Below are 19,178 nucleotides of genomic sequence, written 5' to 3'. Positions count from 1 at the left end.
CATGCTTTTGATTAGAGCCACATAGTTTGAAGCAGAAATTTATAGATTCGTCAAAAAGAAAATCATAAAAAAATTAATTTGTTATCTTACAAATCAAAACACACAAATACAAACTAAAAACTACGAAGCCTCTGAAAATCAATATATTTTAGAAAAATGGGCCAGCCGTCGCACTTGGTTAACTGCTGGGACTCTGCTCATCTGTCGCTGTAAACGGGGCCCTCGAGTGCGGGCCAGGACAGTTTCATTCGACACGGGAAGCTGTTTCAGCGGGGGAATAGAAGTTTCGTCCCTTCGTTCCTCGTTCGCTCCGCTTCGGCGCTTCCCACGTTTCCGATCGCCTTGAGGCCGAGCGAAGCGTAGCTTGCTCAAGAGATCCAAGTCGTTTTTTGCAGCCATACGAACTGTTCATGTTTTTTTTTTCTGTGCAGAGATTGACGAGCCCTCGCCCTCTCCCTCTCCCTCTCGGTAAGTTGATGGGTTTAGCTTGCATTTTTCGACTCAAGATCTCCATCTAGTTTTGCAATCGCTTATTTATTTATTTTTTTGTCGAATTCCGTCGCAGGGGGCGTTAGTAGCTGAGGGAGTTGGCGACCGTGGCATTGGGGTTGGGCGCTGGAAAGGGGAAGACGGTAGGTTGGCTCCCCTTTGCTGTAATTGATCTCAGTCGGTTTCTTCTCATTTTCCTGCACAATCACGGCCATCGCCTTATCTGGAGGCAGTAGGTATCCATTTGCATTCTTCCCTTTTATTTGGTACATAGATTTATGGTTATTCTTGGGACCAGTCACTCCAGGGAGGACAGAAAGAGGGAAGGTCCACATAGCCAATTCACAACGAATTTAGGGAATAATGGGGTTAAAGAAGGTTGGCAAATATGATGTCGGCGGAACAATTGGACAGGGGACCTTCGCCAAGGTTAAGGTTGCTGTCAATACAGAGACCAGTGGGAGCGTTGCCATCAAAGTCCTTGCAAAGAATACCATCCTCGAGCATAAGATGGTCCATCAGGTCTCACGGTTTTTGTAACTTGGAGAATCTTTATTTTTTTTTTCATAGGCAATGGAATTTTGCGCATTATGAGTTACCCGTGTTTATTGGCTTCAGTAACTTGAGGTTTGGCTAGTTGAATCTCAAGCATAACAACTATATTTTCAATGGATAATCAGCTAAAATAGCTGTATTCGTGCGTAGTCATCAGTTAGATGTCTCTATTAGCACATTTTTTTTCACCTTTTGGTTCAGATTAGAGGATATATTGCAAGTTCTATGTCCAAATTGAATAAAAACTACTTCAAATTTACTGCTGCCCATATAGCATTCCAAAAAGGATAGCAAGGTGACGAGTTATTCCAAAAAGGATATCTTCTTTCTTGTTTTACTTTCTTCTTAAAATTCTCTACTAAGAAAATTTATCATTCTTTAATTGCGAGTTCTATTTAAGTTTTGTTTGATTATGTTTACTATACGACATCCTGTTTTGTTGTTTTACATGTTGACACGTATGATTTTTTATAATACATTAAGTTACCAGTGGAGAATTTATTTTCTCATGGAAAAACTAGTTAACTTCAATGTTTTCAATTTCTTTTATTTCAGAGGTTGTGCATAACTATAGTAGTTATACTATCATGACAATAATTTTTAATTGCTTCCTTTAGTCTGAATCTATTATAATCCTATTTCCTAATTGAGTGTTTTGTTTGTTTGGTTCAGATAAAGAGAGAAATATCCATAATGAAGATTGTGAGGCACCCGAACATAGTAAAACTACATGAGGTATGTACCAAATGGCTTCTTTTCAAATCCATGTGTTCAACACTTGCGATACATTTTTTTCTTTTTATATTTACAAAGAACTTCAGAGCAGCTTCTTCAATGGGATTATCAGGTTTTAGCCAGCTCAACAAAGATATACATCATCCTGGAACTTGCCACTGGTGGTGAATTATTTGATAAGATTGTAAGACATCTAACTTGCTCTTATCAGATGTGCATATCAATAACTAAAAATGAGTCATGATTGTTGCTGAGTTTCTTATACATTAAACTCTATTATTACTGTATTTTTGTATTGCTTTTGTGCACAGCAGCACAGATATAAGTTGAAGAGCTTGGTTTAGATTGTAGGGCTGTATGCTTGAGTTTTTAGTTGCATTAGCAAATCTGCATATTAATTAAGTCTGTTTTTGGTGATCATGTAATTCAGTCTCATATTCTTCCAATTAGATTTTAATGAGCTGGAGGAGATTAAGAGGTGCTCTAGTACTCATATCCTTATGTGTATAAAGTGGAGATAGTTGCATCAGAGTCTATGAACTAATTCTTGGGAAGTTTATGTCATATGAGTTAAATTGATTGTGGCATGCAACAACTAAGAATTGCTAGATAAAAATTAACTTACAATTACTACATATAGAAATGAATAGAAAATGGATATGTTATTAAAAGTACATTCCAGATTGTACTTTCAACCTATACATATTGAATTTTTTTACACAATTTCTAAATAAGTTTTACAGGCATGCCCAACTTAATTCTAATGATTCTCTCAGTTATTGTTATCATCTTCTGTTTTTTCAAACTGTTTAATACATATAAACATGCAAATAATTCAACATAATTTAATGCTTTAATTTCTAGCATATCAAAATTTGGTCCTTTTGTATTTAAGTTGGCAATATTAAAATCTTTCTACTAAAAATGTTTAATTTCTTACAAGTATTAGTAACTATATTTCATTTTATTGCTTATAGACTTTTACTTGTATTGCTTTTCATGAATTTTGTTTTTTTTTCCTTTTTCCTAACTCTTCAACTTTTTATCTATCCAATTACCATTAATGAATGATAGCCCCAACCAGGGTAAATCCCTTTTAACAAATTGCCAATGACGGGACTCTAACATGGCCTAGAGAAGTCATATGTGTGCCCAATAAAGTGATATAATTGATAGAAATAAAAGTCATTATGTCGAACCACTATCACAACTAATACATAGAAATCATTAGATCTACAAAAGACGTAAATTCATGTCCTTGACGACTAGCATTTATGAACTAACATTTTGTATTACCATAAGTTAGGCATATTTATGAGTCTCACATTGCCTAACTAGGTTATTAATTGGACACCTAAGCACGTGCACATACCATTTTAAAAGTGTGTCTTGGAGTTTTTTCTCAATAGTTGGAACTCCTATTTTCTTTCTAATGTTCTTGTTTTTTATCCCTTCCTTCCTCTTATGTCCGCATGTACCTTAACATCCTCGTCTCTGTGGCTTTGTTCTCTCGCTCGCGTGCTCACTTCATAGTCCAACATTCACAATGCACAACAACTTTTACAAAAAAATATGGTTTGATTTGGACCCTTAATATTCTTTTTTCCCAAAATATGTAACTCACTTATAGTCAAAAGGGTAAAGAAAGATGACCTTTTAATATTTTAATCAAAGGAGTGCCATTTTGATTCTTCAAGAAAAAAGGTTTTTATGGAATCTATTGTATTTTATGAACACTTGTCCTATTAGAATTTCCAATTATTTTGTGTATCTTCCTTCATTTAGCAAGTTTGGTTCTCATTATTGTGTTGCTGATAACAACATAGTTTTGGTCGTACCAACCAAAACAGAGTTTGTCTTAGCCACTGTCAATGAAATCAATCAGAAACAATAATATTCACTTTTATAACCCATCCTTCAATTTTGTTTTCCGATCATTAGGAGGAGATAAAACAAAAAAGGGTGGAGAGGAAGAGAAGCACACAATATCGACTGAGACACTAAGATTCTCTTTTCATGATTTATCTTTTGAGTCCATCTATTTGTCACAAGGAGCTATAACATTAAAAAGAAAAGGGAGGAGAAGAGATACACCAATTGAAGCATCACTAGTAGCAAAGGGAATTGACACTAGAGTAAAAGAATTACGATATATACATAGTTTGTACTTGTAGTTGTTCCAATTTCAATTGTGAAACAAGTTAAACTCTAGCAGTCAATGGGCATGTGGATAAATCGATTCTAATACCAGCACAAAATATTATTTGTTATAGGTCTTAGAAAATTGATTAAATTCAATAAGATGCTATAGGAGCTAATGATCTCATTTGATGCACAACTCGTTTTGGTATTAAGAAGAAATAAGCATTAGTCGAGATGCTTATTATATATATTTTTTGCAACTTGTTACTCTAGTATTTTAATTCAGTTAACTTTTTAATTGTTATAAAGATGGTAAACAAGTTAAGTGAAAATATGTGATTAAAGCTCATTGGTTTGATCCTAGAACAATTTGAGGTTTGAAGCTCTTGCACGCAATGAAACTGCAAGTTTTGCCTAAATGTGCTACATGTGCCTAATAAAACCCATTTGGTAGTACTCATGTGCACATATATTTTAGTATTTTTCTTGGTCTATACTTAAATATATCCAAATGTTTATTTTAGTTTTTCTCTTACATTTTTTTGGGTGTAAGTTGTTCACATTCTTTTCCTCTTTCTCTCCCTCTCTCTCACTCTTGTTATTTGATTTTGCTGAGCTTTTTTATACTGAATTTGAAATTTTCTTTCTTTATTTTCTCTCTACTTATATGAATATTTTAGGTACACCAACGAAGACTTAGTGAGAATGAGTCTAGACGGTACTTTCAGCAGCTTATTGATGCAGTAGACTACTGCCATAGCAAGGGTGTGTACCATAGGGATTTGAAGGTCTGGTATGCTTGTGTATTCTTCCTATACATTCTTTCCATGATTTTGACTTTCCTTGATGTCTTGAAATATCTAGCCTGAAAATCTTCTCCTTGACTACCAAGGAAACTTGAAAGTCTCAGATTTTGGACTGAGTGCATTACCCCAAAAAGTAAGTGTGACTTTCCTCTGAGGTCTGAAGCAACTTTTCCATTGACTTGTGGGTTTATTTTTGTTTCAGGGTGTTGGACTTCTTCGTACAACTTGTGGTACTCCCAATTATGTTGCCCCTGAAGTATGTATATATATATATATATATATATTTCAACCCCCTTAGTGTTTTTGGCAGTTCATGTTATACTATTTTGCAAATGGTATATTGTTTCCAATTGAAACAAACAAATGTGGATGATGTCGATCTTGGTAGATGATAAAACCTAAGTAATTGAGGATTAAACGTTCAAATTTGGCAGTTGACCTCAATCATCTGTTTGCTGATTGTACTAGCTTCCGTATTTGGTAACTATTGTCGTTCATTTGTTTGTACTAGCAAAGTCTGATCATATGGCACCCTTTTTTTAACAAGGTGAACTTCCACAAGATACGAGATGTAGTAGCTCGAGTTTAAGTTTGGGGCTATATCCCCTGTTTTACTAACCAAGTGCCAGTTGGTATGCTAAAATTAAATTGGCTGAAGAACCACTTTTTATAGGTTTGTTAACTTTGTTGTCCTTGGTATATATAAGTAACCAACCAACTATTGATTATTGAAGATAAGAGATTATGAATTTTAGACTGTACAAAATCATGTAACTGCTATAGTGCAAAAGAGTCTAAACTAGCCTGGAGATAACTTGCACCGGAGATTTCGATTTTAGAGGGGACATTGTTTTTTTTTAATTTTTTATTTTCAATGAGATTGCCTATAAAAGAGATAGTATGGTATAAAGCTTTTGTGCAAAGGGTCGCAGGGGCGGATTTACCCTAGGACTCGGGGGGGCCACGGCCCCCCAGATTCAAAATACGGCCTTAAGTCTTCGGCGGTGAGAAGACGAGAAAGGGAGGAGAGGGAGAGGAAAGGGGAAGAGTGAAGAGGGAGAAGAAAAAGTAAGGGCTTAACACGGGTAAGAGGGAGAAGAAAGAGACCTTTCTCTCTCTCTCTCTCTTTTCCCTTTTTCTTATGGATTAAATAAATTATTTAATTAAAAAATTAGAATTTCTTAAAGAGGATTTACAATGATTAAACGGTTTGAAAGTTTCAATGGGTGATTAACTGTATTTATGCCAAATTTTATGTTCACCCATGTAGTTTTAGAAAATTATCAAATTTTCAGCAAACATTACTGACCAATAAGATCTGTTTATCATGTCAATCGATTTGAATCATTTCTATGTCAGGATAGATCTAAGAATTCTTTAATTTTTAGGAATAATTCGGAAAACAGCCAAACGATTGGAGGATTTATCAACATAGAAAGTAATAATTAACACAAATTTTCACAGTTGCATACAAATGGAGGATTCAGAGCCATAACTCGTTAATTTAACATTGTTTGTGCCGACATATTGGAAGAGACACAATGACAAAAATAAATTTAACATTGTTTGTGCCAACAATGTTAAAGGATGGAAGTTAAAGGATGGGAAACAACATATATTTAAAGAGAAGGTAGAAGTACAAACATTAGGTGAAATATACGATGACTCTAATACAACATGGGATAAGATGATATCAAAGTTGAAAATAGTAGCTAAGAGTGTCCTCGGTGAGTCAAAGGGGCATGCACCGCTAAGTAAAGAATCTTGGTGGTGGAATGAGAAAGTACAAGAGAAAGTGAAGGAAAAACGAATAGCTTATAAGGAATTATATATTTGTAAGAACGAGGAAAATTTAAAAAAATATACAATAGCCAAGAAAGAAGCTAAGAAAGTAGTGAGTGAAGCAAAAAATAAAACTTTTGAACGGTTATATCAAAAATTGGATACAAAAGAAGGGGAAAAAGACATCTATAGAATAGCTAAAGTGAGAGAAAGAAAAACAAGAGATCTTAGCCAAATAAAATGTATTAAAGATGAATGTAATAGGGTATTAGTAAGCGATGGAGAAATAAAAGAGCGGTGGAAGAGGTATTTTCATAAACTTTTCAATGAAGGTTTAGGTGACCAACTTAACTTAGGTAATTTAATTAGGTCAAATGAGCATAGAAATTTTAATTTTTATCGTAGAATTCAAACTTCAGAAGTAAAACAAACTTTAAATGAGATGCACAATGGAAAAGTCGTTGGACCAGATGATATTCCGATAGAGGTATGGAAGTGCTTAGGGAAACAAGGTATTGAATGACTTACAAAATTATTTAACATGATATTGAAAACGAAAAAAATGTCTGATCAATGGAGGATAAGTACTCTAGTTCCCTTATATAAGAATAAGGGAGACGTACAAAATTGTGCAAACTATAGGGGTATTAAACTAATGAGTCATACTATGAAACTTTGGGAAAAAGTAATAGAAAAAAGATTAAGGAAGGAGACCATAGTGACAGAAAATCAATTTGGGTTCATACCTGGAAGGTCGACAATAGAAGTTATACATCTTCTTAGACAATTAATTGAAAAATATCGGGAGCAAAAATAAGATCTACACATGGTATTCATTGACTTAGAAAAGACATATGATAGAGTGCCAAGAGAAATTATATGGAGAATTTTAGAAAAGAGAGGTGTTAGTGTAACATATATTGAACTAATTAAGGATATGTATGAGAATGTAACGACCAGAGTAAAGACTTCAGGTGGAGTAACTGAAGCATTTCCAATAAAGATAGGGTTACATCAAGGATCAGCTCTAAGTCCCTATCTTTTTACATTAATTATGGATGAACTCACTGCACACATTCAAGACACAGTACCGTGGTGCATGTTGTTTGCAGATGATATTATTTTGGTAGATGAGACACGTGAAGGAGTAAATGCTAAGCTAGAATCTTGGAGGGAAACACTAGAAGGGAAAGGTTTTAAGCTTAGTAGATTAAAGACGGAATATATGGAATTTAAGTTTAATAATATTAGAAGTAATGAAATAATTGTTAAGATAGGAGAGGACGAGTTGCCTGGAACCGAGAGATTTAAATATTTAGGATCATTAAAATGATGGAGGGATTGAAAGAGATGTCTTACATAGAATACAAGCACAATGGGTGAAATGGAGGGGAGCGTCGAGTGTTTTATGTGACCGTAAAGTACCTCTTAAACTTAAAGGTAAGTTCTATAAAATCGCAGTTAGACCTGCTATGTTATATGGAGTTGAATGTTGGGCTATGACTCGAGCACATGAGCAGAAGATGAGAGTTGCAGAGATGAGGATGTTAAGGTGGATGTGTGGACATACGAGGATGGACAAAATAAGAAATGAGAGCATTAGAGAGAAAGTAGGAGTTGCATCTATTGAGGAAAAACTCAGAGAGACACGTTTAAGATGGTATGGACATGTACTTAGACGACCAATAAATGCTCCAGTTAGGCGATGTGAAACTATGATAAACATGCATATAAAACGAGGAAGAGGAAGACCAAAAAAGACTTGGTTAGCAACAATAAAACAAGATAAAATTTATTTAAATATAGATGATGATATAATAGGAGATAGAGCTCAATGGCGTAAAAGGATTCATACAGCCGACCCCACCTAGTGGGAAAATGCTTGGTTGTTGTTGTTGTTGTATTGTTTGTGCCGACATATTGGAAGAGACACAATGACAAAAATAAACTTTCAGAATGACGACTACTTGCATAATTCATGAAACAACAATTATTCTTGATTTAAAAATCAAGAAGAAAGAAATCTCCGGCATCAGGCGAGGAACCCATGATTTACTCCCTCAAATTCACAAGACTTTCTCCCAGTCTAATCGGCATATTTATGCTCTTATATCTACCCTAATTTGCCATGATTTTTTTTTTCTTTCTCTCTATTTCTCAAATCGAAACCACAATCAATGCCGCTGAAACACAAAACAAAGTTTTAAAATATTTTTCACAACATAACTGTTGAATAGAAAAATGGAAGGCATGGATATCAACAAACAAGGAAGAAGAATAAGACGAAATGCAGAAATTGTCCACCTTGCAAGCTAAAACCCTTCGATTCTTCTCCTGGAATCCACTCTTGCCCCTCCAAAGATAAATGTGCATAGTTGATCTGATGGTATTCATCACTTATTATGCCCCCACCCCAAAAACAAAAAAAAAAAACCTAAATCCTGGATCCACCCCAGAGGGGTGATACTTTAGATATCTCAGCAGGAGAAAAATATATTGCAATACTTTTAAGCTAGTCTTAGGATACATAATATTCAACTCTTGCATTCATGGGGATCACATTTGCTTGTTAGGACTTTTTTTTGTTTCATATATTTATCTCTTTCAAAGTTGTTATGAATAATTCTAATTTTAAGAGGGGCATTATGCTATGGGAGTTTTGAATATCTTGGATATATCCTTCAGTAAGGAGATATTGATAAAGTTATTATTAACATGATAAAAGTTGGATGGTTAAAATGCAAAGAAACTTGTAGCTTGTCCCTTTGGCTGAAAGGAAAATCTTTATGAGACCATACTACGACCTGCTATACTGAATATGTAAGATTGTCGGAGTATTAGGAAGCAACACATAAAAGATTAAGGTAGCAAAGATGAGAACATGAGGATGATGTGTTGCTATGTTAGAAAGGATAAAATAAAGATATTAATATCTGGGTGCAATTCAGTGATTAAAGAAATTATGTCGAGATAGATGGAGGTGTTCAAAGGCAACCAATATATTTTAGAATAGCTGAATCAGTTACAGTTTAAGATTTAAGGGGTAGTGCAAGATTGCTAGAAACTTTAGTTAATCAATTAGAAATAATTTAATTGATTTGGATATTACTAATGCATAGCTTTGTCATAGGGGTCAATAAAGGGATTAGATCCATCTAGCTGGCCTTAAATAGTTGAGGGCCTTGAGGCAATCATCACTGATGATGAGATGACATTATGCTACAATTTTTCTTGGTTCGGTTGGTAGAATTTCAAAGATATCTTGATAAAATCAAAAGAATGCCTAATGCTTCTACTTCTAATTTGTCTCTAGATTTATTTCTCAAGTTACTTTTTATGGTTCACTTAGAAAATGAATTGATGCTTCTTATTGGTTTAATCCTGATTGATTTTTTTTGAATCAAAACACTCTAATCCTCCTCACTGGAGTGCATTGTCTGTCAATCTTGCATAAAGTTCATAGACTATAGTTTTAGTTTGGTGATTCCTAATCAAGCAATCACCCATTTAGGTACTTGGTCATCAAGGTTATGATGGTTCTGCTGCTGATATATGGTCATGTGGTGTCATTCTATTTGTCCTGATGGCTGGATATCTTCCATTTAATGAGGTGGATCTCCCAACTTTGTATAAAATGGTAAGTGATACATCTCTTTAAATTAGCTTCTTCTCATATTATAAAAGGTAAAGGATACATATTCATCCTTAGTGAGCTTTCTTTTGTGTGTGTGTTTTTTTTAAAATTGATGTGGGTTATCCTCTTTTCCTTTTATTTTTGTTTTGATTGTCTTAATTAGTTAAGTCATATACTTGATCCTTATGAAGAAACCTATACTGTTGATCCTTCAAAAATTTTATTTTTGTTTTGTATATGCATGTTTTTTTAAAAAAAGTGTATGCAGATTGTATAGGTCTAGCTTCTTCAAAACCATTATGCATGTTTTTTTTTCAATTTGATAAATTTTGACATAAAAAATAATGGTTGTTAATGTACTTTTATATTATTTGGTTCACATAGGAAATATGATGCAAATTATGAAATTTGTGTTGTTTGATACATACAGAGATAATTTCTTCTAATCGTCTTTGATGTGGGTAGAGATCATCTTTATATATGTTTGACCTTTCTACGTTGTTCTCTTTCATTTTGGGCTACATTTTCTGGGAATACAGATCAAATTGGAACTAAGAACATGGAGTGCAAATGTTGGATTAATCTTTTAATTCAGTAAGCGGAATTTGTAGATCATTTTTGAAGATAATCTCTTTCATAGATTAAATACATAACAAGAGAAGATTGGTTTTATGTTTCTGTCCCCAAATACTATTACTTATTTAGTTGTGTTTTACAATCACATTTAATACAATAGTCTGATGTAATTATCACTTTGTATTTCTATTATCATGCTACTTAATGTCTTGGTGAACACACCTAAGGTGAGTCTTCTAATTCTTTTGTTGTTATATAGATCAAGGCTGCAGAATTTACTTGCCCAATACACTTCTCTTTAGGCGCTAAGTCATTGATACATCGAATACTTGATCCAAACCCCAAAACTGTGAGTATGGAGACAACTCTCTCATCTGTGATTTGGCATTTTAACATCTGAAATAATGTAAAGGTTGCATTTTGTGCTCTCTGATTTTGTTTTAATAGAAAATCCACTTGGATTTTGTCTACTGAACAAGGTTGTAGCTGTTCTTGTCAATGGAGTTTCAGACTGAGTCTGTGTTATCTCAGCCTCAATAACTGCAATGTTCAGATCTATAACATGATAATATTCCCTTAATCACTCATACTATTAAGTGGTACTATTCACTATTCACGTAATCACTTATACCAGTAAGCGGATAATTCTTCACATTTATCAACATATTCAGTTTGTCATTGGCAAATGTAGGATGTTAATAGCAAAGACTCATTGAGTCATTGTCCCTATGGTTGGCACTTGAGACTTGATACAAAAGGCTAGTTTGTTTTGTGGAAAATAATTTAGATGAGTAAAACACTTTCCAAAGAATTCTTTTACAAAAAAAATGATTATTTTCCCTTGTTTGACTATGATATAACAAAAATATGTTTCTTTGGTTTCTCTTTCTCTTTCTCTTCAATTCCATTCCATGACTGGCAAGAATGTTCAGTGGCTGTTGGCTGATCAGTTGGTAGGGATGGAGATTGTTTATTGGTTGGTTTGCAAATGGGGACAATCGAAGATTACTGGTGGATGGGCAGGTGGGGATGGTCAAGAACTGTTGACCAGTTGACAGACTCATGTGGGGTTCACTAAGGGCTAGAGGTAGTGGAGGGGGTTTGAGGGAAGAGAAATGACTCGCTCTTTTCAAGTGGAAGTCATTTTCCTTTATGATACCTCATGACTGGCAAAACGTTATCCATTGCCCATGATTGTTTGGCGGGACAAACACTAAAAGAACTGAAAAGTATTGTTCAGAAGATATTTTTCACAAAATGAATGGACCTAGTTTACCTAATCTTTGTTTCTAGATTCCCATTAGCATGTTTTTCATTTTCCAGTATAGACTTTAACTTTTGAACCTATTGTTGGTGTAATCTCCGGTTTTAGAAAAAAGATATTAGCATGTGATTTTTATAGTTCTAGCATTTTTGGTCGACTATGAGGTGACTAAGATGTGCTTTGTAAATATAATTATTAGTCACACCATAATTAATTCCAGTAAAGATCTCAGGATGTACAATAATCTACTTTAGCTTCTCTTGAAGGTTTATTTTATAGTGCATTTGCAAGGGAGATCCAGGTTGTCACTTAAGATGAGATGCAACATGCCATCTCATGTCTGATTCTTAATGAATAAATTATATATATTAATAGTTAATAATATGCATGCAAGTGTCTAAGCTTACATCTACTCTATTACAGACACACATAATTTACATAGACGATACATTTAAAGAATAATTTTCATCTATCATGTATACCTAGTGAAGCGCATATTATATGCTAACTAATCATGGATTATATTTGCAAATTTTCTATGAAGTTATTATCTTCTCAAGAAGGGAACTTGTCGAACAAGTTTTCATCATAATGACCACTGAAATCTTTGTTGTCAATCTCTTTCAACTATATTAAGTCGCGGTCCTTTTATTTTCCCACAGCTGAGACCATAGTTGGCAAACTTGGTCTCCCAATACGGATTGACTGAGTTGGATCACCATTAGCAATGACCGATTTCATTGCAGTTGATTTCTCGATCAATTCAAAATTATCTCAAATGTTGAAAAAATAATAGTAATTAGAGTAGATTTCAGGAAGAATAGATGAAATTAGAAGGAATCAACCGAATTGGCTGATTCAAGTCCCAAATGATACCAGCTGTCAGAATAGAATTGCCAACGACAACAAGATCCCAAACTAGCAATCTGTGGAAGAAGAGGTGTTGAGGTGAGCCATGTTGACCAGCGGTTTCTGTGTTAGGCAGAGGAGGAGTCTAGGATTCCAACATTGGTGTAGAGTTTCAAAGAGAATGTTTGGCAGAAAATGTTGTTCATTAACTATAGACAAATGAAGCCTTTGGGACATTAGTAAGCACATTCTGGTTATCATGATCAGTATTTTCACACAGGTATATTTTATGCACTTTCAGAAAATTCTCATTGGCCCTCATGCTAGTTGGCCTTAACTCCCAAGTTCAATGTGTTATCCATAGTAAAGCACAAATGATGAGATTAATGATAAGTTTCTTCTTTAAAAGTTGATGCCTAATCTGATAATAGTATCATGATGTTTCATCTTACACTCTTAGTATAGTTTGTTCTGGTTACTTGAATTACGACATGAAAGCTAGCATTCTCTTATGTGCTTCAGGTAGAATCATCACCAATTGGATTCTAAAAAGTTTAAAGCCATGAGTTTAAGCATAATTGATGTTATTTGCTTTGGTCTTTCTTCTAACATCCTGTGCTTTCTTATTGAAGCGAATTAGCATTGAAGGTATTAGAAGCGATGGATGGTTCCAAAGAAATTATATTCCCATTCGACTGGGCATAGAGGAAGAAGTCAATTTAGATGATATTGATGCTGTTTTTAATGATATTGAGGTGTGTATGCCGCCTGACTGATTCTATCTTTCATTTTGAATTTCACATTGTCTATTTCACATAAAAGTTGATTATGATATGGATTCACCTAGTAGGGTCTATATCAGCCAAAACTGCTATGATTTTTCTGAGAAATCGGGACTTAGACAATGATGTCCAAGCAAAAATATGCTTAAATTACAAAACTTGCCCAGTATCAAACTTATTCTCTAAAAAATTCTACACGGATTAGGTAGAGGTCTGTTGATTCTTCTTGAAATCAACTAGTCGAACTTATACTTATTGAATAGGTACCAGAAATTTAAAAGGAAAATTCATTAAAAAAAAATGAAAAACAAGGAGACAGCCGAATAAAGTGGCAATCCAAAGAATGTCACTGGTCGCTTTTCATTGTGAGAGCCACTGTGTTTTAGTTGTCACTGCAATGTGTTATTGTGGTCACTTCTTTGATTCTCTACGTGATGAAGGGAAACAGAATAAACCATAATATATAGTCCCCCCAAAGGTAAACCTTTTTAAGCTTTTAATGAAAGATTAATATAAGTATAGAATATTATGGATATTGTGTCCAAATATTTATTATGATGGGAACAATACATTATAACTCACAAGATATACTAATGTACCAGACAGACATGTCAACTGTTTGTGACAGGGCTAGGCATTGGCTTGGGATGTTCTAGCTTGATCTGGACCTAGTCCAGCTTAACACAACCTAGTCTCTTCTTGGCCATGGCCCAACTTAGGCATTGACCCAGCCAACCTCTAGAATTTCTTAAGAAGTAAAAAAGTATAAGTTATTGAAAAAATTAAGAATTGGAAAAAATGTAAATTTATTCAGATTTGCATTTTATCATTCGCCTGCCTACATATCTTCCTTAGTGGGATTTGAACCCACGAAGTTCTATTTCCAGTATGCTTATGGCTAGCCTTCTATGTGTTGGGGTTGCAAGGTTGCAAACATAGTCCCACATTGAAAACACATGGAAAAGATCATGGGTTTATAAGAGAAAGATATCTCCATTGGCATGAGGCCTTTTGGGTAGAGCCCAAGAGCAAAACCATGAGGGCTTAGGCCCAAAGTGGACAATATCATGTCATTGTGGAGATATCTAAATTCTTTTCGATCCTACAATTGGTATCAGAGCCCGGACTGCCAGAAGGTTTAACCGCCGACTGTGCACAAGAGCTATGGTCTGATTGAACCATGTGAGTACAATATTAACCTCGAACAAAGAAAGTGGGGGCTCCTATGTTCGGATCAAGAGGACCAGACACCTGGCAGGAAGTCCTAGTTGCGGCTAGGCAAGGAAGTCCTAGTAGGTCGGGTGGACCGAGGGGCAGGAAGTCCTAGTAGGTCGGGTAGACCGAGGGGCAGGAAGACCTGGTGGGTCGAGGATCGGACGTGGGAAGCCCATGGTCCTTTGTTTGAGGGGGGGATTGTTGGGGTTGCAAGGTTGCAAACATAGTCCCACATTGAAAACACATGGAAAAGATCATGGGTTTATAAGAGAAAGATATCTCCATTGGCATGAGGCCTTTTGGGTAGAGCCCAAGAGCAAAACCATGAGGGCTTAGGCCCAAAGTGGACAATATCATGTCATTGTGGAGATATCTAAATTCTTTTCGATCCTACACTATGCTCCAGTTATTCCTGCAACAGCATCATTGCTATCTTCATTGTCGGTGTCCTATTGTTTTAAATTTAAATAACCGTTTTGAGTACTTTTGATTCTTGTTTTAATCCAGCTGGTAAAATTGATAATATTTTTTTACAATTAGCAGATATTGATAGTGCAAACAGTGTTTATGCACCATAACACCAACAAAGCTCCAATCTCCATGGCTTGGCATCTGAAACAGTTTAGATTTTCTTTTCCACAGGATCAATATGTAACTGAGCAAGTGCGAGATAATGATACTGGGCCTCTTATAATGAATGCCTTTGAGATGATAACTTTATCTCAAGGGTTGAACCTTTCAGCTTTATTTGATAGACGCCAGGTATAAACTTTATATTTCACAAAAATTATTGAACTGGTCTTGCTTTCAAATGTTTTGGCCTATATTGTCACATTTGAAATATTAATAGGTTATTTCACTTAAGTATTTGTTTATCATGTTTAGTTGATGGATTTGTGGTAATACCGAGATTAAATCAAGAAAACAGTAAACATCATTTTGTTTCATTCTTTACAGGATTATGTGAAACGTCAAACTCGGTTCATTTCACGCCAACCAGCAAATACCATTGTAGCAACAATAGAGGCTGTAGCAGCATCTATTGGTCTAAAGGTCCATTCTCAAAACTTTAAGGTATATAGTTCCACTGTAATGGCATTTCTGTTCACTATCTTTTCATGATTTTCAACATGTTATTGTGGTAATATGCTTCAAAATAAAGTTAAGTAAGCCTCACCTTTATGAGCTACTGAAGGAGAAGAGAAAAAAACAGTGCTGAGCATGTAAGTTGTTTTTCAAATATGCTTGCTCGTAAACATGATTCAGGACCCAGGTTGTATATATTAAAGCAGCTGTTATGGAAATTAGACAGTAACAAATCCATTTTAAGAGTTGTACATCTTGATATGGGAGACATGATTTAGATACCTTATGAGGATTTAGAATTATTGCCTCACAAGATCCTTCATTTTTATTTACACCTCATCTCTTCACTACTATCAAGAATTTTATATTATTGCATGTACAAAAATCATTTAGCATTTTAAGTGGTTTTCAATTGATCGCCTAATCATTGAAAAACTTATTCATTAAATAATTACTGTTGCCTCGGCTATTTGATTATTTCACAGATGAGGCTCGAAGGATTATCTTCAAATAAGATGCATCAGCTTGCTGTTGTGCTAGAGGTACTCTTATCTAATCTTTTAAAATCATGACAATTATGAAAATTTTCAGTCTAAAACAATATTTTTTACTCACATTTGTAATTAATGTAGGTCTTTGAAGTGGCACCTTCACTTTTCATGGTTGATGTTCGGAAGGTTGCTGGTGATACCCTAGAATATCACAAGGTTATACATTTATTTTCAAGAAATACATGGTTAATCTATTTGTTTACAAACCAACCTGGTTCCTAATCACATGGTTCAATGAGAAGATGATGTTTATTGCTTATATCAAATTTCTCATTTTTTTTATGTTTCAGATTTTGGAGTCGGTGCCATCATGTTTCTGCTAATGTCTTGTTTAATAATGTTTTCAATGAATAATAAAGGCTGACACAGTGTCACGATTAAGGAGACATTTTGTTTAGATTGACAGGATTTTGGTTTGTACAGTTAGGTTTGCCATCAATAACCATTGTCATTGTCTGATTGCGTGTTTTGTTCTTTTTTGTTTGTTTGTTAGAGTGGTAGATTACAGACAGCATAAATATGATTGTTTCTGATTTCTAGTGTTTCAAAACAACCTTCGTATGGAGCCTCTTCCATATGTTTATTTTGTCATTAGTATTGTGAAGATGCCCTTTTTCAAAGATGGTAAATAAGGGATTTATAAGGTGTATGTGATGCAGGTGTGGGGCAAATATAGCCATACACTAATACAAAAAATAAATAAGTAAAACTGCACCATTAAGTGTGAAATTAAGGAGTGAATATACCATCATATTATTCTTCTTGAGTATCATTTATACAAAAGACCCTCCCATGCATTCACTATATGTAGTTCCTTGATTTACCTCTTCTGTGTTAGCCGTGGGACCGGTTGGCGGGGGCGCTGAGGGTGAGCGTTTTGCCTTTGCACAATTGAGTATCATTCATACCCTACAATGAGGTAGAGATCAATTTCCGGCGGGCACATGCCCTTGGGAAAAAACTCCTTTTATCCCCTAGCCGGTCAGATACAAGATGACCACGTGATTTACCTCCCTTCACATAACCTGGAGACAAGCTTGAGGAGTGCCTGTGAGCGTAATCACTTTACTACAATTGAGTATTATTTATACCAATTCAAGTTTGATTTGACCAGCCCTTAGCGGATTGAGATTAAGTGATTTTGTTATATAGGGATAGGTTATCCTGCTTGGTGGAAGTCATAAAGGCTTGCATGATAAAAACAAATAGTAAACTGTAAAAGTGACAATGCATGTAATAGTGGTTTCAAACCTTTTTAGTTATCACATGTAGATAAGGAACAACATGTTTTCTGGGCGTTACACTAATTTTAGAGCACAAAATCTTAGTCCATTATTTGTGATTATGTATACCTTGCTTGTTACATAAACCACTAAATACATTCTTCTATGAACTGCCTTTTGAAATACCACACTTCACTGCATCATCATCAAGTTGTATTTGTTAGGTGGTTGTATGAAGTTTCTCTCTCAATTGAATTTTATGTCAGACTATTTTCACTGCTAATATTTAGATCTCTTAACCATATAAACTACTTGATTTGTCGTATTGTCCTATCCTCATCTTTTAACTATTTAACTTAGTTAACTATGGAACCTATTGCCAACTCTTGGTGCCATAGACGTGCTCAAGTATTTTTGATTTTATCTTAGTAAACGGATTTAGTCCGGTGTTTTTATTTTTGCTAGATTACTAAATTTTACATGTTCTCTAACTGGAAATACGCTTGATCAACAAAGTTCCAGATATCAATGTCTAACGTTATAATTTTCTATTAATGATAACTATGATTAATATGTCTTGTGGATGATTGGTTACTAATGTGAACGTATATGATTATGCTTGCAATCTTTGAATCGTACTGCTCTAGGAACACTAGCCTTAGATAATGATTAATTCTGTTGTAGTTTTACAAGTCGATGTGCAATAAGCTGGAGAGTATTATCTGGAAGCCAAAAGTAGACGCTAAGTCAGGTCTTCTCAGAACAAAGACTTCTTGATATCAACCTGAAACACAGATGAATCCGTACAGAAGAATAGTTCTGCTTGGGAACTGTCTATCCACTGCTCGCTTCACGGCTCAGTATTGTTTATGATTAGCCAATAGAGCTTGTAGGTTGTATCGCATAATGTATCAGTGTGATTATGTAGCTGGTGCTAAATGAGGTGGACAAGATTAACGAGGAACACTGTAGTTCAGAAATTTAGTTGTCTTGAAGGCTTCTGTAATAGTTATCTAATTCATGTTTCTGCTGAGTGAAGTAGATATAATGTTTGTTTTATCTAGTTACCAAATAGTCGGAAGAAATCGTTGGGAAAGGGGCCTATTGTTGAAGGTCCGATATCTGGAGACAGCCAGACAGGTATCAATTTACTGTCAAATTTTCCCTTTTTTCTGTGAAAAACTTCATTTTGCCTTTTGTTCTTTCCCAAAATGTTCCATAATAGTCTTTTACGGATATGACAATGATTCTACCGAGGAGAGGATGAACCAATTATCTCTATGAATCATTATTTCAATTGACCAGAAAGAGGAAAATTAACCACATAGTTATTAATGCAGCGTCTTGGTTAATCCAGTCATCCAGTTCTTTAAAATTTTCCACGAAAGTGCGAATGGCTCAAAAGTGGGAATGGCTTGTCCCTCGAGTGTTCCAGAGTTATCTTCTCATTGGAGAAAGACATGCGGATGCCTAATTAATTATGAAAGAT

At 34.8% G+C, this 19,178-nt stretch overlaps 1 protein-coding gene across 4 annotated transcripts; it reads left to right on the top strand.

The window, feature by feature from the left end:
* The first annotated feature begins 206 nt into the window (after positions 1 to 206).
* LOC122012462 (CBL-interacting protein kinase 24-like) lies at positions 207 to 18,714 on the top strand. 4 transcript variants are annotated; one of them, XM_042569007.1, is made up of 17 exons: positions 208 to 359; positions 432 to 468; positions 566 to 721; positions 788 to 1,011; positions 1,717 to 1,779; positions 1,892 to 1,963; positions 4,602 to 4,709; positions 4,786 to 4,860; positions 4,930 to 4,983; positions 10,021 to 10,146; positions 10,979 to 11,068; positions 13,465 to 13,587; positions 15,373 to 15,591; positions 15,787 to 15,903; positions 16,401 to 16,457; positions 16,548 to 16,622; positions 18,374 to 18,714. In XM_042569007.1, exons 4-17 carry the CDS (start codon positions 853 to 855, stop codon positions 18,464 to 18,466), a joined length of 1,431 nt encoding a protein of 476 aa, XP_042424941.1. In that variant the 5' UTR covers positions 208 to 359; positions 432 to 468; positions 566 to 721; positions 788 to 852; the 3' UTR covers positions 18,467 to 18,714. The 4 variants fall into 4 exon arrangements, with proteins under 4 accessions (XP_042424943.1, XP_042424942.1, XP_042424941.1 ...); XM_042569009.1 differs by having other exon boundaries at positions 207 to 468; positions 566 to 632; XM_042569008.1 differs by having other exon boundaries at positions 207 to 468; positions 566 to 725.
* The last annotated feature ends 464 nt before the right edge of the window (positions 18,715 to 19,178 follow it).

The sequence above is a fragment of the Zingiber officinale genome, chromosome 8A (genome assembly GCF_018446385.1).
Source record: "Zingiber officinale cultivar Zhangliang chromosome 8A, Zo_v1.1, whole genome shotgun sequence".
Lineage (NCBI taxonomy): Eukaryota > Viridiplantae > Streptophyta > Magnoliopsida > Zingiberales > Zingiberaceae > Zingiber > Zingiber officinale.
The sequence above is the reverse complement of the archived record's forward strand: the minus strand, read 5'-3'. Positions and strand labels throughout refer to the sequence as shown.

Excerpts from the sequence above, each read along its gene's own strand:
- LOC122012462 (XM_042569009.1), top strand. The coding sequence starts at position 853 with ATGGGGTTAAAGAAGGTTGGCAAATATGATGTCGGCGGAACAATTGGA. Across the intron at positions 1,780-1,891 it reads ACATAGTAAAACTACATGAG|GTTTTAGCCAGCTCAACAAA; the intron begins GTATGTACCAAA and ends TGGGATTATCAG. Across the intron at positions 4,861-4,929 it reads TGAGTGCATTACCCCAAAAA|GGTGTTGGACTTCTTCGTAC; the intron begins GTAAGTGTGACT and ends TTTTTGTTTCAG.